The sequence below is a fragment of the Alexandromys fortis genome, unplaced genomic scaffold (genome assembly GCF_014885135.2).
Source record: "Alexandromys fortis isolate MF-2015 unplaced genomic scaffold, M_Fortis_MF-2015_v1.1 scaffold_220, whole genome shotgun sequence".
NCBI lineage: Eukaryota > Metazoa > Chordata > Mammalia > Rodentia > Cricetidae > Alexandromys > Alexandromys fortis.
The window spans coordinates 2,128,639-2,148,645 of NW_026068099.1; the positions used below are offsets into that span (position 1 = coordinate 2,128,639).

A 20,007-nucleotide genomic window follows, 5' to 3' on the forward strand; every position below is an offset into this window, starting at 1 on the left:
TGTGTGCCTTGTATGCACATATGTGTGTGCAAGTATGTGAATTGTGTGTTGTGTATATGCATGTGCATGTATGTGTGAGTGTGCATGTGCAGGTATGAGTGTGTGCATGCATGCGTGCATGCAAGCATGTGTGTGTGTGTATGTATGTACATGCATGTGGATCACCTTTGCAAACCTGTATTACTAAAGCAGACAGGTTCTGCCCCCTTCCTACCCTCTCAAGAAAGTTTAGCATTTGAGACAGGGCCCCTTACTAACCTGGGACTTGTCTAGCCAGCAAGACCCAAGGGTCCCCATCTCTACCTCCCCAGCCCTGGGGTTACAAGCATGTGCCACCACGCTGGGATTTTTTCCCAGGTTGTTTCTGGGGACGAGCTTAGGTATTCAAGCTTGCACAGACGGTTCCCTGATTGAGGGTTACCCTGGGGCCTCCCCTGCTTGTTTGTTTGTTTGTTTGTTAGGGGTCTCATTATGTAGCCCAGGCTGACCTAAAACTGAAGGAACCCTCCTGCCTCAGCCTTCTGGATGCTGGTTTACAGGCCTGAGACATTTAGCATATTTCCTACAGACAGCCTTAATCATTGATTTCCTCCACAGCCCCACCCTGCTCCCTCTCTGTCAACCTCTGTCAACCTTGGGCACAGCTTCCAAGATCCTCAGCACCCCTTCCTCAGGGCTCCAGCCCCTCCCGCACCCTAAAGCCCACTCCCTCCCAGCACCTCCTCATTCTGCCCATTGTCACTCACCACATCCATTACATTCTTGGGTACGCTCTCCGTGGTGATGGGCTAGAGACAAAAACAAGAAATAGTGTGAGCGTCACAGAGATATTGGCACAGCTGCCTTCTAGGCAGGCAGGCAGGGTGGTAATGAGGCACGGTCCCAAGCTTCAGTACATCACTGGGCTAGTCCCAAACTAGGGAAGCGGCATTTGCAAAATGACACACCATCTTCTTAGCCATAAAGCCAAGCAGGTCCACCCTCACCAATGGCCCACACTGGGTGACCGTGCAAACCTCACACCACTCAATAAATGAGGGCAACAGGCCAAGGCACTCTTGTTCCAGTTAGCCAGGGCTTCACTTCCACTGTTCTGTCTGGGACAAGAACCCACAGAGGCAGGGACCACCATGGCCTGTTAGCCCCAGCAAACAGACAGAAGTTAGAGCATAAACTCCTGGGGTCAGAGCCTGCCTGCTGAATATTGCCCATGCCTCAGCTCCGCAGTGACTTGCTGGCCCCACCCTAGGTTCCTACGGCACACACACACACACACACACACACACACTACACACTGCCTTCTCCTCTGCCTTGCTGGCCTCCCTCCTCTAGGGAGCTCCGATTATACCCCATGTGGTACCCCAATGGCCTCCCCTTCTAAAGGAATGGTCTAATCTGGCCTTATACACTGCACTCCTCCAACCGCAGTTCATTTGGGAATTTAAGATTTGTTTGCATTACTTTAATTGTATGCATGTGTGTCTACCACGTGTGGATCAGATCTCTAGAACTGAATTTACAGGTGGTTGCCAACCACTCCACAGCAATGCTGGGAACTGAACACCAGTCTCCTGCATGACCAACAGATGCTCTTAACTGCCCTGATTTGGGATTCTGGGTCTACCTTCATCCAAAGTAATCATAGTGACATTTTGATCAACTCGGTAGAAACTCCCTCATACCAGGAACCAGGGGGACCAGAAGTGGGACATCAACATAAACATGGACGGATGAACCATCCAGGCCATCCTCCCTCTATCCCTGTCAACAAAGAAGCCTCATCCTAAAAATGTCCAGAAGAGTGAATGGGTGGTGGCAGGGGGATGGGGACTCCTTGGCCAAGCTCACCTCTCCATTAACCCTAGAGTTCTACCTGCCACTCCAAGAGGGGACTGGGACCACCTGAAAGGCTATTGGCACTGGATGTCCCACCCACCTAGAACTTCTAAGTCATCACACCCTGTAGGGACCAGAAATGTGTTTCTCCAATAGGGTCCTGAATGGCTCTAAGACCAGAGTGCCCAGCCAACACCCTGACTCTGCTGTTAGCAGGGTGACCATAAGCCCATTCTTGCCGCCCACCTGCATGGCTACCTGGAGTAATTATATATTGAATGAATGGAATAAAGACCCCTATGAAAAGGATCTGGCTCCCAGCCCTGGCCAGCCCTTAATGCTACCCTCTCTCCCTGGAGCTCCCCCATGGCATGGAGGCCCAGCCCACCCTGCCCTACTCAGACCAGCGCTCAGCCTTCTCCAATCCATAAAGTTTAGTACAAAACTACGGGCCTCAGCAGAGCGGGAGAAACACACCCTTCCTGCCAGAGATCATCTGACCGCTGTCCCCTAGGCCCCCACTCCTTCCCCTTGCCAGCTGGAGGCCAGCCACAGGCAAGAATCGACAGCAGTAAGATGCCTTCAACACACTGTCCCACATGTCTCCCGAGGAGCTAAAAATTTCCAAACACCCAGACTGCCCAGCAGAGTTCATAACCTCAGCCCCAGCATGCATGCATCCCACCCTAGTTCTCCAGTCTAGACTACCTTGCTACCCACCCTAGACTACCTGGTCTAGGTAGTGCAGGGATTGGGCCCAGCTGGGCAGAGGCAGCTAAGGCTGTCCAAGCCCTCATGGCACAATGGGGAAGCTCTAGGGACTCTCCAGGGCAGCTGGGCACTCAGAAGCAGCAGCCTCAGAACTGTGGGTCCCTGATATACCTCAAGTGCAAGTCCCCATGCAAATAGCCAGACAGATACACGCACACGCGTGCATGTAGACACACACACACACACACACACACACACACACTAACCCTCCCTGGGTGATTGTAATCTTAAGAAACCTCATGAGTTCAGGCTGGACAGAACTCACTCAGCAGAGTCTGCATTCTGCTATTTCCAGGGTGTGGGTGACATCTGAGACCACAGTGGTGCCTGACTCTACAAACTTTTCTAATTAAAATGGTTGATGTTCCATTTTGTTTAGTTTAAAAATAATTTAATTAACACAAACTTATTATATGCCTATTATTAAATCAATGAAAAATGAAAAAAAAGAAAAAATGGTGTTTATTTATTTTATATGTATGTCTATGCACCAGAGTATACATATATGCACCACTTGTGTGCAAGGCCAGAAGAGGGTATCAGCTCATCTAGAACTGGGGTTACCAATCACTGAACACAGGAGCTAGGAACTGAACCCAGGAGCTAGGAACCGAGCCCAAGTCCTCTCTAAGAGCAGCGCTCTTAACTGTTGCGCCATCTCGCTAATCCCTGATTTTTCTTCTTAGAACACACTGCTCTCCAACACCCTATTTTATATTTACTAACATCCCTTAGAGCCTGCCTCTCACTGGAATATGAACTATGCCCACACTGAGCAGAGAACAGTGCCTGGCACACTGTGGGCCCTCGGGAATTTTCTGTGGAATGAACGGTCTCTTTGCTCCCTTCTCTGATACCCTAATCATACACAGAGCTGACTGACAACACAGCAGCATCTCGGGTCCCCTGGACACAGGAAAGCTTTTCATCTTTGTTTAGTTTTAGGGCAGGACCTTTCTAAACCACACGCACACACGTATACAACACGAATGCATGCACGTGTTGCACACACATGCACACTACATCCTCACACGCCACTCTCAAGGCGCGTACTAGAGAGCCTCCTCCTGCTCTGTGATCCACAGATCGGAACTGAGATGCAGACGGAAGACATGCCAGTATCTTGAACAAGATGCAAGGCAGGACCAAGCTGTCCCAGGCCTGCAAAACCCAGTGCCGAGTTCACTTCGCCGCACCTCTCCTGGGGTCAGTTGACATCTCAAGGTCAGCAACATAAGGTTGAGTCACATGGACTCTAAACAAGGACAACGCTGGCCTCACACAGGAGTCCCTAACGCCTGCCAGAGCAGGTCTAGAAACTGGAGGCGGCACAGCACCCGCCCCCACAAACACACCGCATTCTGCACAGTGCCTCTGCCTCTGAGAGCCAGGCCTCATCACATTTTGCACCCTACCCTGCCTCCTCTGTCTCCCACTACTGCCAGCAATGATCTAGAGACACCTTTTCCCAAGGCTAAAGCAAGAACAGCTGCTTGATGTGCAACAGACTGGGGACCAGGTTCTGCTGCTTCCATTCCAGACCTCCAAGCATCCTGGGAAGTGCGTGTTATCATCTCACAGATGAAGCAAGTGAACAGTGAAAGACTGCAATGCCCAGAGGGAGAGAGCTCTACCTAGTGTCCTCACAGGCTCCCTTGGTCTCTCACTCATTTTGTGTGTGTATAGGTGTGTGTGCACCTAAGTGCACATGTGTGGAGACCAGAGACCAACATCGCATGTCTCCCTCTATCTCTCTCCACCTCACTGATTTGGCTACTCTGATGGCTAGCAAGCCCTGGGGCTCTTCCTGTCACCATCCAGTGCAGGAATTACAGGTGAGCATCGCTCTGCCCACTTTGACACGGTGCTGGGATGGAACTCTGGTCTGCATGCTTGCACAGCAAGCACTTCGTCTACTGAGCCATCTTCCTAGCCCCACTCAGCAGAGACCCCATTTGTGGGGCCCTAAAGCCTAGCAACAGCAGAGCCTCACCAAGGGTCACCAGTCGGAATAGATTACTTCCCTGAACTTCCCTAGGAAGACTGGAAAATGGGAGCAACTGCAGAGAGAGATAGCAGAGAACTTCCTGAATCTGCTGTGAACCATGGGGTGGGTAAGGAAGCTGCAGGTCCTTTCTTCAGTATTCCCAGATACATACGCCCTCTCCCTCACTGTGCCCATGCTGAGTGACAGACGGTGAGCCTGTCCTGGAAAACTGGGAGGTTGGGACACCTGCCTGGGGCTCTTTAGTGGCCTGCAGGGAGGCTCTGTTGGAGTAAAAAAATGTATCTGTGGGCAGCTGTTTAGAGGAAGGAAATGCTGGGGCTTGGGGATGCCCCAGCCTGAGTCCAGGGCTCGGAGGCAAAGAGGGAGGGTGCAGAATGCAGCCTCAGCCTCCAGTGGAACATTCTGTCCAGAAGTCTTCAAACCCTCAGCACTAGCCTGCCAGCTCTCTGTGCACTTGTCCCAAGGGAAGGCTGAAATCCGGGCAATTTCGGAGCCAAAAAGACCCCATGACATCACATTTGCCACCACGCTGATGATCTGTGGGGTCACCCAGTACTACCTATCTTGGGAGGGGAAGGGCCTGGGAGCTAGTAGGGACAGCCAGAAGGGGCTGGAATTGCTCAGATCCAAGGCCCAGGGGAAACTATTCTGGGCCCACTTCTTCCCAAAATAGAACCGTAAGTAGATATGGGGTCGGGTGAAGAGAGGCAGGGGCCAGGGCATGGCATCTGGGGACATTTAACAGAGTAGGACAGTGGGGAGCTGGGCTGCATACTCAAAACACCCATAAGGGCATCTTCTCAACAGTAATAATAACAATACCAACCTACAGGCAGCAAGAGCGGCAGAGAAAGCCAGAGCTGCCCACTCTAAGAGCCGGCTGTGGGTCAATTGCTGCCCAGCACCATTCCTCTTCATGGTCACAAGGGCTGAAGAAGGAGCATTTGGCTCCTCTTCTGGCAGTTTCCGGGAGGATACTCAGTTCTATGTGAGCCCAGGTCTGCCCTCCAAATCTGCGCCCCTGCTATGCTCCACCCTGAAGCACCGAGAGGTCATGGGGTGGGCACAGGAACAGCTGGGGCTGAAGCGGGACCCTGGGCAGGCAAAAGGCCCCGGTGGCAGGAACACTGACCTAAATGTTCAGGTTAAGTTGCTGCCAAGGCCACAGCCACTTAGACATACTCAGGCCATCAGGGGAAAAGAACAGGCTCTTGGTGATTAAGCGGAAAGCTATGCCTGATTTCCGCACCCCCAGAGGAACGCCAAGCAAGTCTGTTCCTGTCCCCAGCCCCTCCTCCAAGCCAACCCTGAGGGGCCTGGCACTATAACACGGGCTAAGGACATCCTCTCCAGCCCCAGCTCAGGGCCAGGCTAGAATATGGAGTAGTTCCTCTGAGCACAACTCTCCTCCCCCAGGGGGCCAGGCCTGCCATAAGGCTGTGCCACCTCCACATCCTGGGCTAATCTGGCCCGGAGCCCATGGAGCCCCTGCTTAGTGTCTACCCCAGCCCCTTCCCCCTGTTACCCCATGGTCACCCCTTCCTGCCAAGCCACCCCCAGTTGGCAGCAGACTCCCACTTCTAAAAGCTCGCTTTGGGTCAATTGCCTGCTCAAGGACCCATAATGACCCTTAGTGCTTAGCACTCAAGGCCCTGTTCTCCACCCGGGCCGTGAACTCTAGCCCCAGAGTCAAAAGCTAGGCCCCTTCCCTGTCCCCAGCCTGCCTTTCCTCTCCGTCTTACACCACTCCCCACCTGCCAGCCAGGGCCACCAAGTGGATGTCTGGACCCAGGTAATATACAAGTGTCCTCTTCCCCCAGCAAGAGCATGCCAGTCAACATGTATGCCATATTTGTTTGCCTGTTTCTACAATTTGTACCAAGGCATGCGTTTAGCCCTACCCACCTTCTAGAGCCCTCTCTATTCCTTCCCCCAAACCAGCCCTGACAAAAGAGGCAAGCTTTCCAAGGTTTTGCACAAGCAGATTAATTTATTCCCCTGAACCCCAAGACTCCCCCTAGCAAGAGCCTAGAGTTGGCCACTGATGCAGCCTATGGTATGCACCTCTGTCTTGCCTCCTGACCTGGCAACCCTGTGCATCCTGGCCTGGCAGCCCAGCCCAGGCTTATACCCCCTGAGCACAGTTCTGCCCCAAACATCAGGCTGCTGAGGGCAGATCCTGCATCCTACTGAGCCTCTCACAATGGTGGTCAAAAGAGGCTTTGACCTCTGACCTCTGGAGAGCATGTCCCTTGCCTGCCCTGAGTGAAGAGCCTGAGGAGGCTCGTAGCTGGCACCCCACACCCAATAGGTATCAGTGATTAGTGAGGGGCTCCAGCAGAAGACATCAGTCCCCACCCCCAAAACAGCCCCAATCGGCCATGTTTGATGTTTGAAACCTTTTCCTGGCTCCCAAACCCACCCTCCCATGCACAATTTTCACCTCTTAAGAGCTACTTGGGGAGCAATAGAAAACAAGACCAAGCCTTTCAAGTAAGACCTCATGCACCTGGTCCTTCTGCTGTGCTCGACCGAGCTGTACAACCCCCTGCCCCGTTTGGGGTCTTTTGGAAGCTCAGGCCCACAGGCTCCCTCCCCTTCAAAGTCAGCCTCAGATCAAGCTTGCCTCCTGGCATGACTCCATTTTCCAGAATTTTCTAAAAAATGGCCAGCCATGCCCCTCTCAGCACCCTGGGATTAGTTTCATCAGATCCACAAAGCATTTCCGTGTCACAGCCCTTGACGGAGGGGAGGAAAGCTGGTCCTCCAGTTTTCCCACACCAGCTCACCTCCTCCTTCTTCTCCTCCTCCTCCTCCTCTTTTCAAATGGTTAGTTTAAAAACAAACAAAAATAAAACCACAAAATCGCACCATAGATCAGGCTGGCCTCAAACTCTGTGTAGCTGAGAATGACCTTGAACCTCTGATCTTCCTGCTTCCACCTCCTGAGTGCTGGGATTACAGGCGCGTATCACTATGCCCAGTTTCAGGCTACTCTCTTCTAACAGGAAGCAACAGGATGCCCGCTGCCTCCAGATCCTATGACGGGGGTCCTTTGTACATCAATTTAAAATCTTTGGGCCCAGGCTGGAGAGATGGCTCAGCAATTTAGAGCACTGGCTGTTTGTGGTATTTGGATGAAAGATAATGGCTCTTGTACGCACATATATTTGAGTGCTTGGTTCACAGTGGGTGGAACTATTTGGGAAAGATTCGGATGTGTGATCTCTTTGGAGAAGGTGGGTGGCTGGGGATGGGCTTTTAGATATAAAAATCCAAGTCTCCCTCCCTCTATCCCTCCCTTCCTTCCTCCTCTTCCTCTTCCTCCCTTTTTCCACCTCCTCTTCCTTCTTCCTCTCTCTCTCTGCCTTGTGCTTGTAGATCAGATGTAAACTCTCAGCTTCTACTAGAGCGCTGCACCTTCCTGCCTGCCAGAACGCTTCTTTCCCCGATGGCCATGGGCTCTAGCCCTCTGGAACCACAGCCCCAATTAAACGCTTTCTTTAATAAGTTGCCTTGGTCATGGTGTCTTGTCAGGGCAGTAGAATAGCAACTAAGAGCAACTGCTCTTCCAAAGGACTGGAATTTAGCCCCTAACACCCACAACAGGCAGCTCGCAATCATCTGCAACCCTGTCTCCAAGGACTCAAGTGCCCTCTTCTAGTCAGGCAGGTACCTGCACACACACACACACACACACACACACACACACACACACACTACATACATATACACATATAAATAAAAATCCTCTTAAAAAAAAAAAACTTAAGATCTCTATAAGACCTGGCAACTTCAGCAGAAAAGAACATCACTGGGCTGGAAGTATGGCTTGGTAGTGCTTACCTCTCATGCACAAGACTCTAGGCTCCCCACCAAGCAAAAAAGAAAGCAAACCAACTTTAAAAAGAACTCTGCACGTAAGCACCATGGCTGTAACAGACCCTGTGTGCACAGCCATGGGTGGGTGCAGTCCTAGCCCACTAGCCAACAGAGACACTAGGGACCATGAGAAGCCCCCAAGGAATCAGACCAGGGTACCCTTCTAAGTTCATCCTGCTATCACCAGCTTTGCACCTATGAGCAAGGCAGCCAGCTTCCTGAGCCCCAATCTAACCACTACATGCGGCCACACTTGTCTCTCCAGGATGGAAACAGGCTGCTCAGGTGCCCTGAGCCATGGAGAAGGCCTTGAAAACTGGAGGAGCTGTGTAAGTGACAGTGACATTTGTCACTGTTTATGCCTGGGAGGATAGCTTCTGGTATAAGCTGATGGAGGGAAAGCTCACTCTCACCACTGAGTTGTGGCTTCACATCAGCCACACTGAAGCAAGGCACAGCATCTCTTTCCTGCACCCACATCCAAAACTAGACAACGTGTGAGCATTTCACTGTTACCATTGCCGTGGCCCCTCTCCCTCGAGGCAATCCCAAGATTCCAGCAGCTGCCCAAAATGACAGCTATAATAAAATCCTATACATATGTGGAGAAAACGCTCCTCATACAGAGGAAGCAGCTCGTGGCTTCCCTTAGCCCTGCCTGGTTGGCCAGCTTTGAAATTCTTGTACTCTGGAGATATTGTTCAGTAAGTAACAGTGACTTTGAATCCCACACTATGACACCATGATGGTCCATCTGGGGGCAGAAGCCGCGGCTGACTCACAGGCAAACAGCACATCCAGCAGCTCCTCACTGGGCACGAGTGGACAGACACCCCCAGGTTTCATTCCACTGCTCGAAACAACACACACTTTAAAGTGGATGAATTGTTTATTTCTGTAATTTTCCACTCAATGTTTTTGGACCTCGGTTGACATCGGGTAACTGAAACCCAGGAAAGTAAAACCTCAAATTGGGAGGGGGGAGACTGCTATGTTGTTATTGCAGAAACCACGTGCCCTTAAGTATTCTAACTCCCCAGTTCCCCAACTCTCACCCCAACCTGACCTCCAGGTCACTCTATAGGACTTCCCAACCCCCTGCTGGGTGGCTGTTGATGGCAGGGGAAGCTGTGTCTCTAGTGACCCAGGTGTCTAGGGTACAAGCCCTAGTGTGCAGACTGCGTAGCCTCAGATGCCTTCATAGCCACCCCCACTCAGGTCTCTGGGTGCCAGTTCTCACGTACAGAGGCAGGACACCCCACTCAGGTCTCTGGGTGCCAGTTTTCACATACAGAGGCCCCAACACGAAGTGCCTTAGTGGGCAACACACACGGCCATCATCATCGGGAAATTCCTCAAACTCTTCTGTTTCGGGAACAGAGAACAGCTGCTTCAGCTCTTTGCATGCATCAGGAGCGACCAGGGCAAGCATCCTAACTCCATCCTGCCCCCTAGAGCCCCATCGGAGGGGGCAACCCCCGAACTCTTTCGCCCAATCCCTTGGGCAACATCTGTTGAGTAAGATGAAAACCTGAGTTGAAGATTAAACCACTCGGCCCTCACTGGCCCGGGCACAGGCTGGAAAATATGTTTGGCCAGCAGGGCCTGAAGCTGGGCAGAAAATCTGGGTCTGAATCAGAGGAAAAGTGGTTAGAATTCATCCAAGGTCAGTTTGGAAAAAAAAAAAAAAAAAACCTTGCGGAAGCAGAGACAAACCAAGGCCAGAACATGCCATAGTCAGACAGATGAACGGGACACACCAAGTTGGGAAAGAGAATAAGGCAGGCCAGACAGTGCCCTACAGTGGCTGAAAGGCTGGCACTGGAGGGAAAAGGAAGGAAAACCCTGAACCCACCCTTTCCTCCCTCTTAGGAGCCTGCCCAAAGCACTTGCCTCACCCAAGGTGAGGAAGCAGGTGCTGAGCGTGCTGGGGGAGCCAAACTTTCTCCTTGTGTCTCCTGGGCTGCTTTCCCACTGGCAGGGCAGCACAGGGCCTCCCACTGAGTGCAGTGGCTTGCCCCAGGCCCATGTCCCGAACTCACCACAGGCATCGGGGGATGCAGGGCCACAGTAGGACCCACCTACCTCACCGCCAGCTATCACAGTCCTGATCTGTGCCCGGCACATGTGTGTGAATGTCTACCGAATGCCAGGAAGATAAAAGTCCCTGTCCTGAAACTCACATGCTGGTGTGGGCGGAACCCCCTCAGTCAAGATAAAGACAAATAAGTAAGGTGCAGAGGGTGGAAGAGGCCACAAGCACCACGGAGCAAGGGAAGAAGAAAGGGAGGTGAGATTCCTGGGGGAAGGGAAATGCTGACCGGTGAGGAGGCGTGTCTGTCGGAAGAGCATTCGAGGCAGAGGGAAGAGAAGGAGCCATGTCCCTGGGGGTAGCAGGTGTCTGATATGTTTAAGGATCAGCAAGATAAACGCTGGATGCGAAAACAAAGTGAGGGCAAAAGAGATGAACTGGGAGAGGAAGGCATCTGTAGAAGAGGCTAAGGGTTTGCTCCAGAGGTGACAGACTTAGTATTCTTTGGATATTTATCATTAGGTGGATTAGTCTGATGTTTTATTCTTTTGACAACTTCGTGAAGTAGGTACGTTTAGTAGCTCCCACTCTGGGAAAGGGTAACTAAAGAAAGAGGGGGTCATTCAATTGAAGCCAAGAAGGTAGGGAACAAGAAATAGGAGAGGAATAAAGATCTGGGAATGGGGTGCTGGGACCCAGGGGAAGGAGTGGAACTCCTTGATTTTTTTCTTACTGCTGGGGGAGGTGGGTTCTGAGGACCATCACCACCTTCAGGCCCAGCCTCGCCAGGAGGCGGCTCACCCAAAGTCCTGCAAGGCTGCTACCACTATGCAGGTGAGCACAGCACGGAGTCAGGAAGAAGGCCGACCTGGCACATGTGCCCTTCAAAGGCAGGCAGCCCTCCCAGCTGCTAACTGCAGGCCTCCAGTAGGAGCACCATCCTAGGCCCTTCTGTCCTGACCGTAGACCTTGCCTCTGTAAACAAAACCCATGAGCCAGATGCCGGCCCCTGCCTCGTGGTCCCTAAACCCTGGACCCTCAGCCTTCCTGGGCAGCCAAGGACATTCTGTTCTTAGCCCTAAGGTAGCAGCTCAGTAGGAATGACAATAGTCATCATATTCTCTCCCAACTATCCTCCTCTGGCACATGGGATGCCTTTGTGACTCTGGAAGGGTTTCCAGCCAGACCTGGCTCATTCGCAGCCCCACCCCTACCCTGCTATTGCGACAGGGATCTGTGAAAGTAACACCCCACATGTGGAGGCTCCAGTGGGGTAGCTGACATCTAGGAGAGTCTCACCTAGGGAGTCAGGTCTCTGTAGCTGGTCTGCCCATGGCCTGAGTATACAGCAGAGTGACAGGGGGCCAAGAATCTAAGAGCCCACATGCATCAGAAATCCAAGATACAGAGAGAAAGAAGCGACCAGGTTACAGTTATGGGCAAGTTAGGGCTAAAGCAAAAGAAAACTAGATGCCATGGCTGTGTGTTCCACATCTAGGCAGAGCAAGTGACCATGCTTCTGTGAAGGATACCAACAACCAGACTCAGACTCCCCCCACAACCCCCGCAACGCTGGTACCACCACGGATGTTCCATATCAGCCCAGTCGGTATGGCCCACCTCGAGTCCCTCTGCACAATCCTTCTCTCTGTCTCTCTCCTCGTGTCTCTCTCTTACACACACACACACACACACACACACACACACACACACAGAGCCCTTCTGCAGTCTCCAGATCCAACCTGCCCCCAGAATGCAGTGGAATGGGACCTGGAGAGGCTAAGGAAGCAGGAAGCCCGGCCAACACGTCAGCCCAGCTGGAATCAGTCTGCAGCGGGCCAGCTCCACAGCCCACAACTCACAGAGGTCCTGCCCCTGTCCGAACTGTTCTGGAAACATGACAGGGATGAGGGGGATGAGGGCCATAAAAGCCGAAAAACAGAGTCACGGGGACATAGCAAAGCTGAGGAGAGGAGCAGAGGCCACCACCTTGTAGGTGGACTCCGGGAAACACCGTCTATGCCCCTGCCTCCAGCTGAAGGGTACAAGACCTTCAGTCAGGAGGGTGGAAGGAGATACCACAGAACACCCTAGCACTCAAGGCCGTAGAACAACAGTAACCTAGCCAGGCCTGGGGACATACAAGATGGCCTTTTATGGGTTTTCCCAAGGACCTCAAATCTCCAGACACACAGAGCAGGCCTGCAGCACGTCAGGAGGGACCTCATGACTCATTTCCTCCCACCAGCCTCAGCCCCAAGCCCTCAACCCACTCCACCCCACAAACCCAGCTCCCAACATGCAAGAGACTGGAAGGAGAAAGAAAGGCTGTCACTCACCACCAGTTCATGGCTGGCTGGAGGAACACAAGGGGCAGCCACCTGGGAGAGAGGTAAAAAATATCGCTGTTAGCATCGGTCCCAGCAGCCCCTGGACCTCCTGAGCCCACTCTTACCCCAACCCCAAGAGGGTAGCCTTCCCTGAGGCACAGAGAGAGCTCTTCAGAAGGCCACCCACAAAGACTTAGACCAGACAACAAACATGAAATGCCCCTCACAGGTCAAATCCTGTAAAACATAACACGCCTACCTGGAGGTCAGCAGGGCAGTAAGTATACCCTGAACCCTACGATAACCATAAAGCTTCCCCCGCCCCCTCCTCGATTCCTCTACAGTATAGAAAGATGGATTTATAATACTTGAAAAACATGATTTAGACCTGTAGGAAAGTAAAATCCCATCCCTCCATCTTTCCCCATAGCCAGTGGCTCACCCCAAGTCAGAGCTGAGGGGGCTCCCCCAGGCTGGGAATGGCCAGATCTTCCAGGGATTGCACAGATCACTTTGGGGGGAGGCAGCACCCACTAGGAAGGGGACTGTCATTATCAGATCATCCTCATCCTTCTCTGAGCCAAGGTCATGGCAACTTGGCCTCTAGGAGGGAGAGAGGAAGGAGGGCGCAATGGCCACGCCACCCTGACAATTAGCAGGGCACGTGTCAGAGGCCAGTACATTCCTTTTTCCAGCCAACACATTTTTCTTGGATCTCAGTCCTCAACTTTGGCTCTGACTCCTCACCCAAGCACCAGGCCAGAGGCCCACAGAGAAGCAGACGGTGGCTGAAGAGGCAACTGCCTCTCCAAACGGTAGGCAACCCCATCTCATGTGCAATACCAACGCTTGCAGAGCTGGTACCACTTAGCAGGCGTGCTGCTAAATAAAGTGTTTTGCCCTTTTAACAACCGACTCTACTGTTACCTCCCCAGGAAGAGTGGAGGCAAGACAGGGTAAGCAGTTTACCCAAAGTCACACAGCACAGGTGAGGCTGGGAGTTGAACCCGGGCAATCTGGGTCCCAAGATTTGGTGTGAAGAGCTCTGATTATTCATGGCCCTCCCTGTAGGAGAATGGGGGTGCAGAAAGAGCCCAAAGCCCAGTTCTGGATTCACATGGGCATAGGACTCAGGACCTCTCTATGGTCATCCTGATCAATAGCCACGGCTCAACCACAGGCTACACTCTCCGTCCTTTACAACCCCAAGCCAACCCAACCACAGCGATTGTGAAGATTCAAAGCACAGACCAGACTCTCAGAGGGCCCCCTCCCAACTCATGAGAGCATCCACAGGGACTGGGTATGATCGCTGAGCCACATCCTGGTCAGGATGGTCCCGGCTAGGCTCCCATCCTGAGCAGCGCAAACAGACAGTTGTGACCTCTAGAGAGGGCTATAACGCAGGAGGTCAGAGCCCAAACAGGTCTCCATTGCATAAGGGTGGGCTGTGACTTTGAGACACACAGAGGGTCTCTCTCCCAGCCCCATCCTAACCATGGGCCCTTTCCTCACCCTTCACCCCCAACTCCCCAGGTAGATGTACCCACACAGAACTATCACCTAAGGGAATAAAGCTATACTCCCTCAAAGTGGTATCCTAGGGGCCTTTCCACCCCAGACCCATACCGGGCCAGGGCTGCTGGCCATGGACTTGTGTGTCTCAGAGTTTCTAGTCTCATTCTTGCTCTTTTTTTTTTTTTTCTGAGGCACAGAAATGTTTCCTTAAAAGGCCGTCTGTCTCTCCTCTCCAGCACCCTGGCCCCCAGCCACCCTCTCAGGAGCCCAGAATGTGCCAGGAGTACCAGGGGCCCTGCCACTCTGTGGTCTATGCTCAGCAGCCCCACACTCCTGGCATCAGCAGTGGCTGGCCCCACTGACTACAGGTGACTTAGGTAGCCCTGGGCCTTCTTCAAGGGCTCTGATGACAGCCCTACTGTGACCAGGCAGCCACAGGTGAGTTGCTCCTCCTGGCAGCCCACTGGACTTGGGGCAGAATCAGCCTATTGCGCCATGCCCCCAAATGAAGGGCAGAGGACAACACCCTCACAGCAGCAGCAACCAGCCCCCCACCACCACACTGGCTTCCCAGCAGCCATGACTCTGTGCACTGTAAGAACTCATCCAGGGCCCACGGGTGGGCCCACTGACTATCCCTGCTTAGCAGACAGGAACAGAGCCACAGAGGCAGAGGCACGATCCTGCCCTACTCTCATGCCCATCCTGCTCTGCACAGAACAAGGACCGCCCAGACCCCTGCCAGCATCCCCTTTCAGTGCCTCACTACCCTGCAAGGAGGAGGACCTGGGAAGCATCCCTTTCTCAAAACCCCAATAAAAGCCTAAGTTCTCAGCCTTGCTTACATAAAACTCCAGATTCCTAAACTGGCCAGGTCCTGCAGAGGAGACCCCATACTTGTGGACCATGACCCAAGAAACTGTACAGGAAGCCTCACATTTCCAACTATAACCTCATCACCTTATTCTGGGTAGAAACACTATCTTGGGTTTCCTTTTTAACACTTGCTGGGTCTACGGTTTTTCTTGTTATATTTGATGGTGGTAGCTATGGTTTTTTGTTGTTGTTGTCTGTTTGTTTTTTTTTTTTTTTTTGAGAGAGGGTCTTACTATATAGCCAACACAAACCCAGAACTCTTTCTTTCCAGCCTCAGACTCCCCAGTGTTGGAATAATAGGCTTGCATCACTGTATACTTGGCTTAAATGCCCCCTCCCACCGTCTTTTTCTAGGAGAAATAATCTTAGAAGAGTGTGTGCGTGTGCATGTAGGCATGTGTGCTGGGCACATCTGTGCCATGCTATGCGGATGAAGGTCAGAGGACAACTTGCAGGAGTCAGTTCTCTCCTTCCACCACGTGAGTCCTGGAGATGGGACGCTGATGTCTGGCAGCAAATCTCCACCCTCGGAGCTCTCTCGTTGCCCCTCTCCCTTTTCACTGTGGCAAAACATGCACAACATAAAAAGCCCCATCTTAGGAGCTGGAGACATGGCCCTGTGATAGATCTTTTGACTGGAATGCACAACATGCTAGATTCAGTAACCAATAGCCAGAGTGCATCCACAGTGACATTCTAGCAACTACGTACTTCCAGAACTTTTCATCATCCAATACACCACACCCACTGAACAATGAGCTCCCTCTTTCCCTTCCCACCCCATAAAATCTCACCTTCTGCACTGTGAATGTGCTAACCACAGAGACCTCTGGGATCTGACAATAGATCCTCAAGGGGCTTGGACCACCATTCCCATTTCTAAACTCCCCTTCCCAATCAAGATTCTTGGATCTGCCTTGGAAGGGGGGGGGGTGGTTTAGGAACAGGCCCATTTATGAAACCTTCCTTGTGAACCTAGGCACGTCACATAAACGCTCATCTCTCAGGACCCTCCATCCTGGAGCTGGCCACAGAACTCAGTGGAATTGCAGAGGGAGGAATGATACCCAGGGAGGCCAAAAAGAATATGCACAAAAGGCCCTCCTGGGTTTGTACCAGACTGTGAGAATCAGAATCATGCAAAGAGGTCTCACACGAACCCCAAAGGATGGGCTGTGGGGTACTTACACATAGGCTCCTGGAGCGAGATGTGCCCCTCACTCCCACACTGCTCACCCTCGTCATTTGTATCTTTCATCAAACCCTTCCTGATACACCACAAACCATGCATCCCAAGTCTCCAGGAGCAAATCGATGGTACCCAAAGCGGGGTCACAGGAATCTCAGTTGACACCCAATTGGTCAGAAGCACAAAGACACCCTGAAGTTTGAAACTGGCACCTACGAGGCAGAAGGCAGTCCTGGGGACCAAATACCCAACCTATGAGGTATGTCATGTCACTGTGTCTGGTTCAATATAGAGCTAAACTGGGTTGGAGGTCACCTGTAGGTGTCACCACTGCAGAACTGTCTGCTGCTGATGAGACCCACATACACATCCTGCAAAGTCACAGAAAGTCTGCGCTGTTGGGTGGGACAGAAACCAAGACATGTGCAGTTTGCTAACAGACACATTCCTGAAAGACCAATCACATGCTTGTCGTTTTGTGTCTGGCTGATTTCCCCTTCATGTTACAGCTGATTTATATCCCCCAAACTGGCATGTGAAAATTCAAACCAGTCCCTTAGAAAGTGCCCATGGATGGGGCCTTTAAAGACATGACTAGGTGAGTCCACCAAGGTGAGCCTGATTCAGTATGACCTATTGTTCTTACAGGAAGAGACTGGACACAGACCAAAGAGAAAGAGCCCAGAGGATATAGGTGAAGGCAGTGTCCATGTACTGAAGAGACAGTGTTGCAGGCTAATACTGACTGAAGAACCCAGCCCGGAAGCCATCAGAGCCAATTGCATGACCCTGAATCTACATTTCTAAGATCCACCAATGTTCAAGGTCCACTGCCTGCACTACTGCCCTGAGTGGATCCACGTGTGATTGGCATGTGGCTCATTTCCTGAGGAGTATTCATGGTGACCCCCATCCCTGTCCAACATGTCTGGGTACCCACATTAATGACATATGGAACAGAGGGACAATGGGGTTTATAAAGCACCTACTGCATATCACCAAGCTGGGCACTTTCCAGCCATACACATCTTCACTTTCAGACTAGTTTTTGAAGTTAAAAAAAAAAGGCTCGTGTAAGTCAAGCTAGATTCCCCGAAGTCAAACATCTGGGAACATTAGCTGGGCAGCTGATGACCAGGAGGTTTTCTCAGCTTTCTTCATATCAAGCTTCAGTCTCACACTTGTTCCCTCTACCTCAAACCCCACCCCCAGCAAGGTGCGCATCGATACCCTAGCTCCCAGGGTCTCAGGTCGCCTCCCAACAAACCTGAAGGCTCTCAGAGAAACTGTAGCCTACTTCAGCCTGCCTCAGACACCCGCCTTGCCCACCTGTTCTCTGCCACATGGCTGGATAGGGCACACACTGAGGCAAGGTGCTGGGCTGCAGGTCACTGGGAGAGTGTGGGCGTCCCTAGGAGGGACTGTGAGTCCGGCACAGACGAGGTTATCCCTGTCCCTCTGCTGCATGTCACACTCCCATACTGATCCCTTGCTCCATGCCACCCCTATTCCCACAAAAGGGAAGCACGCAGGTCCTTTCCAGTGTGCAGCTTGGCCCAATTCTCACTTCAGGAGTGAAGTCTGTTTTGAAAGGGAAGATGGGGAAAGGGTATTTCAGTAACACTAATACATGTGAGACATGTGGAAATGAGAATGCTTGGCATCTCAAAAAAAACCACCAGGACTCGCCTTTAGCTGGGACCCAGACAGGGTAAAGGGAAGACGCCCTGATGAAGGAACACTGAGCTGGGTATAAAAGAGGAGGAGCTGTGCACCACTCTTTCTGTGCTTGACAGGGGAAAACTATGAATGTTCAGGAAAAGAGGATAGACTTTGGTCTGCTGGAACCGAGGAGCCACTGAAGGTTCTGGAGTAGAGGAAGGACCACCAGAAGCGATGCTCCAGGCAGAGAATTCCTGGCACAGAGACAGGAATGGAAGAGTAGAGAACTTAAGGCAAGTAGAGAGGTACAGTAATTGTACCAACAGAAACAAGGAAAAGAAAGGAGAGGGAAAACAGGAGCCTGAAGCCTAGGGCCAGGGAACCATTGGGTACCCCAAAATCTAGAAACCCATAAAACACTCTAGCCCAGAGCTTCCAGCCTAGCCCCTACTCCTTCCACTCCCAAGCAGAGACACCACCCACCACTCTGTGGTCACCCTTTGTACCAGGAGGTAACCAGCATCTAAACTCTGGTCACCGAGTATCACCACATGGTAGCCCCAGAAAAGTCAAGTATCTGTGCCTATAAATAAGGAAACCTCATCTGTGAGTTCATATCATCAATGCCCTGGGACAATCAAAGGCCTCTACTAAGTCACCCTGTATTGTCCTGGAAGCCTAGGTGTCCTCTGGGTCTTGTGGGTGCCCAAAAGATGTCGAGACCATGGGGTTGAAGCCTGGAAGCAGGACAAGACTGCTTGAGAAATGCCAGCAAGGCTCAAAGCCACTAGCCTCCCAAGATGAGCTTCAGGCCCTAGGCTGGAGAGGTCTGGGGACAGGGGCGGCCCCTGCCTTGGGTCCACAGCCTCTGGGCCTGTGTAAACCCTGCAGGGCACTGTCCTTCTCTAACTCCAAGCCAGTAGCAAGGCTCTTTCCTTCCCTTATATAGAGTTCAACTATGCCCAGGAAGGAAGTGTAGAGAGTTCCTTTTTGCCAGGAGGCAAAAAGAGGCCTGTTCCCGGGAACATCTTGAACCAGAAGCCTGGCCCCTGCCCTGGATCCCTCAGCTCCAGTGATGACAGAGAATTGGAGGGGGCTTCCCTTCCTATAAAGGAGCCCTGCCTAGATTAAAACTTGGGGAAGACAGGACCCATTGCTGCCTCAGATTCTGACTCAGAATTTTGTTCCCAGAACCCATAAGGTCCCCAGCACTACCCTACTATGTCCCCAAGTAGCTTCTTTGGCTTGAATCCTCTTCCAGGGCACCTGCCATTGGCTGCCTGGCCCACTGCCAGGTCCTACACAGTTGTCAGATGGGCTACTCACGGAGGGAAACTCATCTCCTGGTAGACCCCTCCACGTGTCTCTCCACATACAGACGTGACTCTCACACCCCACACAATCAAACAGCCAGCCTGAAAGAGGACGAGATGACCAGGTGTGCCCAGGAATGCAGCGTTCAGAGCAACCCCCAGTCAGAAGGTCCCTAACAGCTAAGGAGCGAGGGCGAAGGAGGGGAGAGCATACCGAGCTATGATGCAAGTAGACCTTATTAAGCCAATCCCCTTCAGAGTTGGCCGGGAAGACGGCACACAACAGCAACTGGAATCAACACCCTACAGCAGTGGCTCCAGCCTTCCTAATGCTATGGCCCTTTAATATAGTTCCTCATGCTACGGTGACGCCCAACTCTATAATGATTTCGTTGCCTCTTCACGACTGTAATTTTGCTGTTATGAATCATAATGTAAACATCTGATATATGCCCCCTCCAGGGGGTGACGACCCCCTGGTTGAGAACCACTGCCCTATAGGTTCCATGGGCTGCCCAGCAATTCTAAAGATGGGCTACCTGGGGAGCCCAACCCTAGAAGCCCAAGAAGCCAACACAATGGTCATGCTT

General features: G+C 52.1%; 1 protein-coding gene across 16 annotated transcripts in view; it reads right to left on the minus strand.

Moving 5' to 3' along the window:
- The window catches only part of Tns1 (tensin 1), a 217,421-nt gene that overhangs the window by 95,898 nt on the left and 101,516 nt on the right, over positions 1–20,007 (minus strand). For all 16 annotated transcript variants that reach the window (XM_050123778.1, XM_050123776.1, XM_050123777.1 and 13 more), the window contains 2 exons: positions 12,869–12,910; positions 747–788 (listed from right to left, as the gene is read on the minus strand). In XM_050123778.1, coding sequence (XP_049979735.1) covers positions 747–788; positions 12,869–12,910 — 84 coding nt within the window. The remainder of the gene's footprint in view (positions 1–746; positions 789–12,868; positions 12,911–20,007) is intronic.